At 41.7% G+C, this 13,216-nt stretch overlaps 1 protein-coding gene across 1 annotated transcript; it reads right to left on the reverse strand.

Annotated features, from left to right (window-relative positions):
- Window positions 1-4,130: 4,130 nt before the first annotated feature.
- Window positions 4,131-7,718, reverse strand: LOC125539661 (phosphatidate cytidylyltransferase, mitochondrial-like). Its single transcript, XM_048703164.1, has 9 exons — window positions 7,404-7,718; window positions 7,204-7,263; window positions 7,020-7,088; window positions 6,808-6,900; window positions 6,493-6,597; window positions 6,317-6,394; window positions 5,605-5,730; window positions 4,585-4,678; window positions 4,131-4,501 (listed from the first exon to the last, which is right to left on the reverse strand). The coding sequence occupies exons 1-9, from the start codon at window positions 7,575-7,577 to the stop codon at window positions 4,290-4,292; spliced, it is 1,011 nt and encodes a 336-aa protein (XP_048559121.1). The 5' UTR covers window positions 7,578-7,718; the 3' UTR covers window positions 4,131-4,289.
- Between the last annotated feature and the right edge of the window lie 5,498 nt (window positions 7,719-13,216).

The following is a 13,216-nucleotide window of genomic DNA, read 5'->3' on the forward strand; positions in this document are numbered from 1 at the left end:
TGTTTTTGTGTGGTTTAGTAGGAACGACCGTAGAGGTTATGTTTTGTATGTGCAGTGCAGTAGTTGACGTGTACTAGTGTGTCTGTCGCTCTGACCACAAGGAGGCACGTCTCAACTCTGAGCTGAACAATGTTTTTTTGTGTTGGGTTGAGCCATGATCTATTGTGTTCTGTTTATTTTTGTATTGAGCTGCAGCATAGTACCTGCTAGGAAGCTGCTCAACTTTGGTCTCCTGCGTGTGTCTGTCTGTTACCGGGTGGCGCCGATATCCGCTTGGAGTTGGACGACCGCCGCATCCACCCCGGGGCACCACGTATGTTGAGAGGTCGTTCACCGCCGGCTCTAGAGACGCCAGCACTGGCGGCTGCATCTTCGATACCGCGGCGCAATTTGATCGAGAGAGTGGTGGATGCCGAGCAGGGCCTTGGTGACACTGCCCCTTTCCTTCGCTGCCTTCTCCATCTGCTTCGGCAGATCAAGCCTCGCCATGATCTTCTTCAGATACAACTTCTATCAGTAAGAAGGGGGATCTGGCAAGCTAGATGCGGATGTGGGAAGAGAGAAACGCCCCAAGGGCGGCCGGTTATGAACTTAGGTTTCGATGCCCTCCTACAGAAACAGAAACACTTTTTTTAGAAAGTTATATACAGAAATAGAAACATAGTTTCTTTTTTCAGTTTGTTCATGTTATTTATTTTCACATTTTCCTTTTTTTTATTTTTTAAACTTCCCAATATTATATATTTATATATATTGTTACAATTTTTTAACATAAAACATGAAAATTATTACTCTAGCATTTGTAAAATATTAAATGTGTGTGTAAAAAATGTTTCTCATGTATATGAAAAACATGTACAAAAAAATACAATGGAAAAAATTGATCAAGTATTTACAAAATGTTAATCATCTATTTACAAAATGTAAACCTGCATAAAAATATGTTTATGATGTATTAGAACGTGTATTCGAAAATCGAACAAAACATCATATTTTTTTTAAATGTTGATCATGTATCTACAAAAGTTAATCATATATTTAAAATATGTTAGCCAAGTATACAAACATTACCTGATATATACCAAAAATACAATGTGTAAGAAAAAAGTAGTCATCAAACATAAATATTAGAAAAAAAATGCTAATCATCTATTTGAAAAATATCAAACCTGTGCAAAAGAATGTTCATGATGTATACGAAAAATTTAGAACGTGCATTAAAACATGTGAGCATAAAAACATATTTTAGTACAAAATATTGATGCTGTATAGAAAATATTAGTCATATATTTTGAAAATGTGAAACATTTATTAAAACGTGTTCTGGACATAAAATGAAACTGTAAAATGTGTACGAAAAAAAGTAGTCATCAAACATAAATTAAAAATATTAATCATCTATTTGAAATATGTTAAACATGTATAAAAAATGTTCCTAATGTATAAGTAAAATGTACAGATGTGTATGAAAAATATAGACATGTGTTGGAGGAAAAAAGAAAAAAGACAGGATAAATAAATCTAAAATACAGAGAAGGACAAAAATCTTGAACTATTTGGGAACTATCCGATGTCGTTCTATGCATCCCAAACCAGCGGTCGCTGTACCCTACCTGCCTCTATGATTCACATACATGGTGGTAAAGATGTTGCAAAGCTACACAAAATTATAGTTGACTTTTGAGAAGGAAAAGTGACCTCTGGGATTTTTTCGCGATTTTATTGTGAAATTTCAGTAGGTGTTTCTGGGTGTTATTGATTATACCAATATCTAAATCCCCGACTTTGTTTGAGATAGTTGAAGATGATTTATAATCTACTCCCTCTGTCCCATAATACAATGCGTATTAGGCCTTTTTACTATTATCCACGGAATGATTTCCCTTGCGTGGCAGCGACAAAGGCAGGCCGGTCAACATTCTTTCCATGCCAACATACAAATTTTTTTAACTCCAAGCCCATATACATATTCCAGACACATTGTTTAGTCCTCCTTTTGTCTCAAATAAAAAGTCCTCCTTTTTCTTCCTTTCCCTGCCTTTGTTTTTACTATTGTGCATGCATGCATGTATGTGTCTAGCGGAATACTACTAATACAACATAAAATGGGTTTAGGAATCTGCCACGTTGGTGTGGTGTGGTGTGGTGTGGTGTGGTGTGCATCAGTATGGCCGTTGTGTATTTAATTTGTATGTGTTGCGTGATGATTGGGTGTGCAGTGTGGCTTCTACATGTTTTTGTGTGGTTTAGTAGGAACGACCGTAGAGGTTATGTTTTGTATGTGCAGTGCAGTAGTTGACGTGTACTAGTGTGTCTGTCGCTCTGACCACAAGGATGAGGCACGTCTCAACTCTGATCTGAACAATGTTTTTTTGTGTTTAGGTGGGTTGAGCCATGGTCTATTGTGTTCTGTTTATTTTTGTATTGCGCTGCAGCATACCTGCTGGGAAGCTGCTCAACTTTGGCAGGGGCGGAGCCAGGATTTGGTTATGAGGGGGGCGAAAGCCAACATTCACAAAAAGTCATGGAAAATCACGATATTTTAAGGCTCACGATAGTGTTGATGATAAATCATCAAAATGTATATCTGAAACTACAAAAGAATGAGATATTTCTGTTAACTTAAATTGACTCTACGACCACCAGTGTTGGACAAGTTGATAATGTGAAATTTACAACTATTTTTCCTTAACAATATAGACAATCATATAATGTTGGAAAAAATCGTCTTCATTTTGATTCGAAAACATTTTATTGACTAGTTCATACCGAAAAAGCTTGTTTGGTTGTCGCGGTTGATATTAGAAGAATTATGACCAACCGATCAACCATTGAGTGTGTAGTAGTTTTACTTGTTTAAAACCATCTAACGATTAAATTGGCAAGTGAAGATGAGATTTTTAGGTTTCAAGCTAGAAACGGGCAAGTTTAGATTCAAGTTGAGCCCATTCTTGACTAGAAAAGACTACAGGATACAGAACTCCACCACTGTGGATGTATTAGACACGTGAAATACCTCATGTCGTGGATCCGAAGATACACAAAATTGTCAAGAGCTCTATTTTGTGCGCAGTGCTAATTAACGAGACTAAGATCATAATTCATGAAAAGAACTACTGGTGCGTAGTAGTGGTACCTGCTGCCAATATCTTCGATCCTGGTCACCTGGCTAGCAGCCTTCTGAATTTCTAAGGATCTAATCCTCCTGTGTCTGGTCGTATCCGGACAGCGTACTTAGACCAGTGGATGGTGTAGTCATCGTGACGGGCGGCCGCCGCGGCAATGGCAAGCACTCTAGCAGGACACGCATGACGGCGGATGGCATGCACGGCGGCCGGCGGCCGGCGGCCACGGCAAAGCCCTAAGAGTCCAGTAGAAGACGCACTCAATCGATCGGATGGATCAGATTGTATCCAGAGGAACGCTAGTCAGCCACAACTATACGCCTAGATGTATGGGCTAGTGGGCTCTGGCCTTTTATATTCAGTGTTGCTGGTGCAATGAATAATACGAGTAATACTTGTATCTTTATATGAGCTAATAATGATGCCATTAGCTGCGGCCATTAGCGGTGTATACAGCCTGCTGAAAACGGTTGAATCCGCCCCTATTGGCACTTTTTTTTTTGAAGGGCCCCTATTGACACTTTGACAGGTCCATGAAAGTGGAAATGCCATTTGTCCAATTGAAGTTTTATGCAACCGGTAGTTCCCTTGATCAGTAAATACTGGCCCGTCTGTCCTATAGCCATTTGTTTAATGGTACATTATTTCAACCGATAAATTATTTATTTTAAACCTATAGTGCCATCACTGATTTACCTTGATTGTTTGCGAATATTTTTGTGGGCATATAATAAGTAGAGTATGATGAAAAACTCTAGTCAGCGTGGCGTTTTTAAAATCGTGTTTATAGAAGTTGGTATTGGATAGCAGTATATGGCATCACTTACACAAGTCTCGAGATTGAACGACTTGTAAGTATCGTGTAGCTGGCATGTCCATGGATTCTTTACGTACCCTGCAGTCCACTGGGATGGAGTACTCAAAATTGCATGTGTTCTGATATATATGTTTGTTTTATGTATGCTTTGCGCCTACCTCTTTTGGCTGCTTTGTTCGATCCTCACAAGACAATCATTTTCTCCTTTGTTTCGTCTCCACTACCACGAATGTTATATAACCACTAATGCTTGATTCAACCCACCAGTGCACTCTTTTAAGTCTACAACAAACATATCCTAAATGTTAAACTAGGGGAAGCCAAGACTTCCGTATGTATAATAACTACTAAAAAAAAGTCAAACATCGGGTGCTCAAGGCCTTGGACATTTTCTTCCCCAGGTACCGCGCGGCGACCAGGCCGCCAGAGGCGAGCAGCCCACAAGCTGCTTGCCGTGCGCTCGAAACCATTACGCGGCGCCTCAGAGCCGTGCGGACGGATGCCGCTGCCACCTCTTTCGATGGAACCAACGTGCGGGTCGGTATGTGAGTCAGTATTTCTAGGGAGAAAACCAATCATTAGGATGCGTTGCAGGAATCGGCAGCGCGAATATGAATGGATCTGGACAGAAAACATCAGTACCTGTGCTATTTGATGTGAATCTTCCCTGCAGTCTCCTTTGGATCATACGCGGGAGAGAAGAGAACAGTTCATTCGTTGCAGATACACCACAGTCCTGCACATATATCTTTGATAATTATCAAGATGTTCAAGAGACGCACATAAGCACATTTGCATGCACACACCGGTTCATAGAAGTTCTTGCTGAGAGAAAGAACTCTGATGTTTATGGTTGGTTCTAGAAGTTCTTATTGTATTCTCATTGTTGGCCCTAGTGCTGATTGTTTGTGATTGATGCCATTTTCTACTGAGTACAGACAATTTATACAACCAGTAGTTCCCTTGATCAGTTAATACTGCCCCGTCTGTCCTAGAACCATTTGTTTAAGTGGTACCTTAAACCATATTTGAACCGACAATTTATTTATTTTTAGCCTATAGTGCCACTACTGATTTACCTTCCTTGTTTGTCAATATTTTTGTAAGTGTCTGCATATTTTAAGAAAATATAATTTTGTGGTTGATGCATTTAGCATATAATAAGTACAGTATGATGAAAAACTCTAGTCAGCAGGGCATTTTTCAAATCGCATTTATAGAAGTTGGTATTAGATATCAGTATATGGCATCATTGGAACTACACAACTCTCCAGATTGAATGACTTCTAAGTACCGTGTAGTTGGTATGTCCATAGATTCTTTACCCTGTTGTTTTGGTTAGGCCTGGCTCTCAATTGTAGTGTTGTGCTTATGAATTTTGACAGCAGTGAACCTTGCGAACAATTTCCAGTTTGTTGAGGTGTAGACTTGATAGAGCTAATCTTATTTGTGTGTTCCAGGGGACTACAAGGCCAACAGTTCAGAATACATTGAATGTTATCGTCTTACAACAGATATATGCAAAGCATGTGTGTGGATAACGAGGTATCCAATCAGCAACTCTAACTACGTGATGCTGCTATCATCAAGGTTTATCAAACATCTTAGTAGGCTATCAATGATGCATTTGACAGTGCATGTGTGAGGAAAAAGAAATAAAACCTGCTTGAAAGCCTTTTGTTGTCTGTAATCTGACATCTTCAGTATCCCTTCAGAAATATACTCCTGTATCAGGGGTCTGTACATCAATTGAAATGGCTGGAAACTACCGTCCACAATCTTCTTGACCTGAATTACAGCAGAGTCCACATAAGCACCAAATCATAAGCAGAATTATAGAGATCTGAGTTGGTGGCCGTTGGTTCATCCTCACTGAGATCACCTCTCAAATTATTAGGAAATATAACATAGTTGTTGTCCATCCTGAATGGTTGGTTCAATTGACATATATTTCGAGATAATATTTTTATCTTGCACAAAGTTAGAGATTATGATGACACAAGCATTTAAACAACAGATATAGAATATAACAAGTACTGTAATAACTAAGTACAAACGCACGAGAATTTCGTTAGTCATAAACAGAAGTTCCATTAACATATTTTACTATCTTAAGTGGATAGTTATCATACTAGTGAGTATGGTGCAGTAAAGGCACCATAGACACACTTGGAACGATGGAGCCACAAAGGTACATAATGTGCCCTAATTTGTGGTTCAATTTGCAAAAGATATAGCATGCATGCCATTTTCACATTTCAAAGTACATAGTGTGAGCTGGCTTTTGTACACGCCAACTAGCAGGATCACCATTCTAAACTGAATTTTAAATAACTTCAGGGCCTATACAAAGGCTGACATGCATTTTCATTACCTTATATTTGTCTTCGGCAAATAACATCCTTATGTCACCCATATAAGATAGGCCGCAAATTTTTGCGTATAGGTCATGCTGCACAAAAAGGGGTCAAGAAAAGAAAGATCAAAACAAATACTTTAGTAACCAAATAATTCATGGTAGTAAACATCAAATCAAAGTTGCCACCAAACCTCTGTGAATTCTTTTGGCAAAAGAAGCAGAGAAGCTGCAGCTGCCATTTTCAGATTAACTGTGTTAACCTTCCTTATATCCCAGTTATCGACAAGAACATGGACCTGTATAAACAAAACAGCAAAAAGATACTCAGATAGTTAAATTTCTCACAGGAACATATGTCAAACGATATAGAGGAAGCAAAGTTGCATCACGAGTAAACTAAAGTAGTCACAGTGAAATTATCCAGACCAGGCAAACAGAAAGTTATGGCATAATTGTAGATATACTCAATCATGTTCCGGTGGCAAACAAGAAGAGGATACACGTACAGGTTTTTGCAGTCGGCCACTTAGGTAGAACTGGTCCCAGGTCAAGATATCCGCCGTCAGGTCCTTCATCGCTACCACCCCATACTTGATCCTCTACACCCACAAAGCAACAATTTGTCACTCAGAACTCAATGCACATTCACATTAACCAAAATACACCGCAATACAATCAAACACAATATCCGTGAAGGTAATCGGCTGGTTGCAGTTACCTTGTCTCCCCACTCGACAAAGGGATTAAAGTAGACCCCGACACCGACACGATCTGCGAGCCAAGTGACCTGAGGTTCCAGTTGACCACCACCAAGAAGCAACAAATGGAACAGTTAGTGAGCCCGTCAATTAACCAGGTGACCAAGCAGATGATATGTTTGGGGACAATGAGAGCGTACGTACGGCTTCGGGGCCACGGCGCGCCATCCAGCTAGAGTAATGTGTGGGGTTCCTCGCCAAGTTCTGCAACCGAACCATGACACTGATAGCATCAAACCAAACAGAGGGAGGGAGGTACAGTTTGACGGGCAGGATAAAGCTACAGAGAAGAGCGTGATGCGGAAAGGAAGGGACTTTGCCGTCCGGGGGTGTAGCTAGCCTACCTCGGAGTGCCACTGGAGGGGGTCGGCGACGCCGAGGATGTAGTCGACCATGGAGGTGCCGTCGGGGCGGGCGTGGGTGAGGGTGGAGCCGTACGCGCAGCAGAAGTCCACCGGCGGGAGGAGGTCCCGGAGCGGGCCGGCCAGGTCCAGGCCCCTTCCGGCCGCCGCCTCCATCTGGCCGCGCCGGGCTGCACGGAGGTGGAGATGCCGGAGCAGGAGCAGCAGATGGGCGGGCGGGCGGGCGGTGGAGGCCGGCGTCGATTTCGGAGCAGAGGGGCGGACGATCTAGGCAGGGGGGGAACGGCGCGCCGTCGGGCGGCTAACCGCGCGGGGGAACAACGGCGGCGGCGGCGGCGCGTGCGTGCGGCGTGGGCACGTTCAGTCAGGTGCGCGCTATGAAAGAGTGAGTTTTTCTTTCTGGTTTACGTGCAGATATAGATATACTACATATCTTGTGAATCCGTCTCGTATACTGTATCCGTGTGCCCCTTTGCTCTCAGCCCCACGATCAAAATCGTGCGTCTTTGACAGATTTTGTAGTAATTGTACACCAACACGTCCGGCCCCAACTGAAGCCAGCTCCCTTCGGATCCGAGTGCGTCGTGCGCCGAAGCCGACCACGCATACTTTCAGGGACAAAGACAACATCATAAGTTTCAGGTAACACAGCACAGAAATTCAGTCCTTGCATTTTGGATATACAACACAACGTGTGGCTGTTGTATGAAAGGCTAATCGTGTAGCCGTGTGTGTAGTAATATGGAGCCAATCCATAACGTGCAAAATGCACATGTCCCAGGGAGGATTCGGTACACCAAAGAAGAACACAAACATGCCTCTTTCTGTAAGTTCAGTTTTCACTAACAATTGAAACTGTTTAATTCAATGAGCTACGCATGAATGTGTGTATCATGGTTTGTTCTTGACATTGTCTATTACACCTGAATGTGATGAGCATTTGAAGCCTAAAATAGGTACAGCATTTGAGGGACCCGAGGCCGTGGAGAAGTTCTGCAAGGCATAGGCACATCAATCGGACTTTGCAGTTTGTATCGGACAGCAAAAGAAGATTGACAATAAGGTGATCCGGACTAAGCGCTTTATGTGTAATAGGGAAGGATTCAAGTCAAAAGATACTAAGGAGACTGGTGACCCCTTGAGAAAAAGGTGTAAGCAGACAAACACACGATGCGGTTGTGATGCCCGTACCTTTGTTAGACTTTGTGGGAATAACACCTACAAGATAGACTCATGGGTCGAGCACCATGTCCATGGTCTTGTATTGCCTAATAAGTGTCATTTGATCAGATCGAATCGCAGGGTTAGTGAGAGGGCAAAGAATACCCTATATACATGTCATAAGGCAAGCATTGGAACCTCCCAGACATACAGTCTACTACAAGTTAGTGAGGGCGGGATTCCAAATGTTGGTGCACGAAGAGGGGCTTGCAGAATTACTACCGCGGACTCGGGTATAAAATCAGAGATGCGGATGCTCAAATGCTACATGCACTGGGGCTGCCCTTTTTATGCGGATGCTCAAATGCTTGTGGCCCGACTAGCTAGAAAGCAGAAAGTGAATTCAGCATTTTTCTATGATTTTTGATGTGGATGATGATGGGAAGTTGATGCATGTGTTCTGGGCCGATGCCACAAGTAGGAAGAACAATAGTCACTTTGGTGATGTGTCATCCTTTGATTCTACATACACCACTAATCAGTACAACATGATATATGCATCATTTACATGGGTCAATCATCACTTACAAAGTGTATTTTTTGGTGCCGGATTCTTAGTAGATGAGAAGAATGAGTCATACATTTTATTTCAGACCCTCCTAAGAGCAATGGGAGGGGTAGCACCTTGATGTCTACTACACAACCTTCTTCTTGTAGACGTTGTTGGGCCTCCAAGTGCAGAGGTTTGTAAGACAGTAACAAATTTCCCTCAAGTGGATGACCTAAGGTTTATCAATCCGTGGGAGGCGTAGGATGAAGATGGTCTCTCTCAAACAACCCTGCACCCAAATAACAAAGAGTCTCTTGTGTCCCCAACACACCCAATACAATGGTAAATTGTATAGGTGCACTAGTTCGACGAAGAGATGGTGATACAAGTGCAATATGGATGGTAGATATGGGTATTTGTAATATGAAAATATAAAAACAGCAAGGTAGCAAGTGGTAAAAGTGAGCATAAACGGTATTGCAATGCGTTGAAACAAGGCCTAGGGTTCATACTTTCACTAGTGCAGGTTCTCTCAACAATAATAACATAGTTGGATCATATAACTATCCCTCAACATGCAACAAAGAGTCACTCCAAAGTCACTAATAGCGGAGAACAAACGAAGAGATTATTGTAGGGTACGAAACCACCTCAAAGTTATTCTTTCTGATCGGTCTATTCAAGAGTCCGTAGTAAAATAACACAAAGCTATTCTTTCCGTTCAATCTATCATAGAGTTCGTACTAGAATACCACCTTAAGACACAAATCAACCAAAACCCTAATGTCACCTAGATACTCCAATGTCACCTCAAGTATCCGTGGGTATGATTATACGATATGCATCACACAATCTCAGATTCATCTATTCAACCAACACAAAGAACTTCAAAGAGTGCCCCAAAGTTTCTATCAGAGAGTCAAGACGAAAACGTGTGCCAACCCCTATGCATAAGTTCACGAGGTCACGGAACTCGCAAGTTGATCACCAAAACATACATCAAGTGGATCACGTGATATCCCATTGTCACCACAGATAAGCACATGAATACATACATCAAGTGTTCTCAAATCCTTAAAGACTCAATCCGATAAGATAACTTCAAAGGGAAAACTCAATCCATTACAAGAGAGTAGAGGGGGAGAAACATCATAAGATCCAACTATAATAGCAAAGCTCGCGATACATCAAGATCGTGCCGACTCAAGAACACGAGAGATAGATAGATAGAGAGAGTGAGTGATTAAACACATAGCTACTGGTACATACCCTCAGCCCCGAGGGTGGACTACTCCCTCCTCGTCATGGAGAGCGTCGGGATGATGAAGATGGCCACCGGAGAGGGATTCCCCCCTCCGGCAGGGTGCCGGAACGGGTCTAGATTGGTTTTCGGTGGCTACGGAGGCTTCTGGCGGCGGAACTCCCGATCTATTCTGCTCCTCGATGTTTTTAGGGTATACGAGCATATATAGGCAAAAGAAGTCGGTCAGGGGAGACACGAGGGGCCCACAATGGTGGGGGCGCGCCCAAGGGGGTAGGGCGCGCCTCCCTGCCTCGTGGCTTCCTCGAAGCTTCAATGACGTCTACTCCAAGTCTCCTGGATTGCTTCCGTTCTAAAAATAACTCTCCCGAAGGTTTCATTCCGTTTGGACTCCGTTTGATATTCCTTTTCTTAGAAACACTGAAATAGGCAAGAAAACAACAATTTGGGTTGGGCCTCCGGTTAATAGGTTAGTCCCAAAAATAATATAAAAGTGTATAATAAAGCCCATAAACATCCAAAACAGATAATATAATAGCATGGAAGAATCAAAAATTATAGATACGTTGGAGACGTATCACACCTACACTCATCATAACCAATGAAGCCGCTAGCATCAAGAATGGTATTGATGAAGTTCTTCCGACCACTGTGCATAGGTCGTGCATGTGGCATATAATGGAAAGGGTGCCCGAAAAGGTTGGACCTTTGATTATAGAAGATTCTGAATTTTGGACAAGATTGGGGTTCAGAAACTCCAACTGAGTTTGAGTCACAATGGAATTCCATCATTAAAGATTTTGGGTTGGAGGAAAATGAGTCGTTGGCTAAGAGTTTTAGCATCCGAGATAAGTGGATACCGGCCTACTTTATGGATATATCTCAAGCGGGCATTCTCCGAACCACTTCAAGGTCAGAAAGTGCAAATTCTTTTTTTTAATCATTTCATTCATCGAAGGCTCGCATTTTTTTAGTTCTGTCTTAGATTTGACACGGCTTTAGAATGCCAACGCCAGGAAGAATTAATGGCAGATAATAGAAGCATACATACCACCCCACGACTCTTTACACCATGGCCAATGGAGAAACAAGGTAGTGAGGTATTCACGTATGAGGTGTTTGAGAAATTTCAGCTACAAGGTATTGCTATTAGAGACCATTGTTGTGTTCACGGTATTACACAAGGTGTGGGGGTAAAAAATGTGACCCCTAGAGGTCGATCTGGTAAGGTTAGAGATGTCAACTATGACACTACAACCATGGTAGCGAATTGTTTAAGTGTTGAGGATTGAGAGTTATTTGAGTCACTCGGTATTCCATGTCGACATATTATCCAAGTGTTGAGGATTGAGATCCAAAATGAGCTTCCCAACTACTACATTATGAAAAGATGGCGGAAAAGGTGCAAAAGGTAAAATTATCATAATGCATGCCCACTGATTTTTTATTGTTACTCCAAAATAATAATGTCTAACAATCTTTTCACCTTTGCAGGGAGAATGTTTATGATGAACAAGGGAACCTACTAGAAGAAAATCCCACTGATTCACTCGATGTGGCCACGAGAAAGAAGATTTCAATTGTACGCGATAAGATGGAAGAGCCGATTCAAAAGGCAGAGCACTTAGTTGAAGGCATCTACTTCTTAACATCAAGTGTGTTGAACATTGATGTGCTAAACAATGGATCCAAAGACCTTACGGGATGCTGCCTCAGGTCTTAAATTTGAGAACATGGATGATCCAATCGAACTTCCAGATCAGAATCTGGCCACGTTTGTATGAGTATGTTCAAATGCATCAACAAATTTGGCATCTAGCAACTCATGAGAAACTGAAAGAAGATTTGATTGAGAATTTCTAGGCGGTTAAAGGGTACAACTAGTTCATATGTGCCAGTTGAATTCAAGTTTGAACTACTTTAATTTGCAAACTTTGTTAGATTGCACTATTTAAATTAGAACTACTATCGCACTTGAACATTTTTTAGATAAACTACGTTTTGATATGCAATTATTTTGAGCTTGCGGGTTTTGAAAAAAAGAGGTGAATGTTTGTGGATACCGTTGGATGGCCGGCTCTCACATTAGTGTCCGTGAACTGGTCCTCACTGGTCCGCGGACAAATGCGGTGTCCGGTTTAAGTGTCAATCTTGGAGATGCCCTTAGCGGATTAGATTTCCTTTATACCTTATTGAAGGAAATATGCCCTAGAGGCAATAATAAAGTTATTATTTATTTCCTTATATCATGATAAATGTTTATTATTCATGCTAGAATTGTATTAACCAGAAACTTAGTACATGTGTGAATACATAGACAAACAGAGTGTCACTAGTATGCCTCTACTTGACTAGCTCGTTGAATCAAAGATGGTTAAGTTTCCTAGCCATAGACATGAGTTGTCATTTGATTAATGGGATCACATCATTAGAGAATGATGTGATTGACTTGACCAATTCCGTTAGCTTAGCACGATGATCGTTTAGTTTGTTGCTACCGCTTTCTTCATGACTTGTACATGTTCCTCTGACTATGAGATTATGCAACTCCCGAATACCGGAGGAACACCTTGTGTGCTACCAAACATCACAATGTAACTGGGTGATTATAAAGGTGCTCTACAGGTGTCTCCGATGGTACTTTTTGAGTTGGCATAGATCGAGATTAGGATTTGTCACTCCGATTGTTGGAGAGGTATCTCTGGGCCCTCTCGGTAATGCACATCACTATAAGCCTTGCAAGCAATGTGACTAATGAGTTAGTTGCGGGATGATGCATTACAGAACGAGTAAAGAGACTTGCCAGTAACGATATTGAACTAG

This window comes from Triticum urartu, chromosome 1 (assembly GCF_003073215.2).
Source record: "Triticum urartu cultivar G1812 chromosome 1, Tu2.1, whole genome shotgun sequence".
NCBI classification, from domain to species: Eukaryota; Viridiplantae; Streptophyta; class Magnoliopsida; order Poales; family Poaceae; genus Triticum; species Triticum urartu.

Excerpts from the sequence above, each read along its gene's own strand:
- LOC125539661 (XM_048703164.1), bottom strand. The coding sequence starts at position 7,577 with ATGGAGGCGGCGGCCGGAAGGGGCCTGGACCTGGCCGGCCCGCTCCGG. Across the intron at positions 6,598-6,807 it reads GTGGCCGACTGCAAAAACCT|GTCCATGTTCTTGTCGATAA; the intron begins GTACGTGTATCC and ends TTGTTTATACAG. Across the intron at positions 4,679-5,604 it reads AACAAAAGGCTTTCAAGCAG|GACTGTGGTGTATCTGCAAC; the intron begins GTTTTATTTCTT and ends ATATATGTGCAG.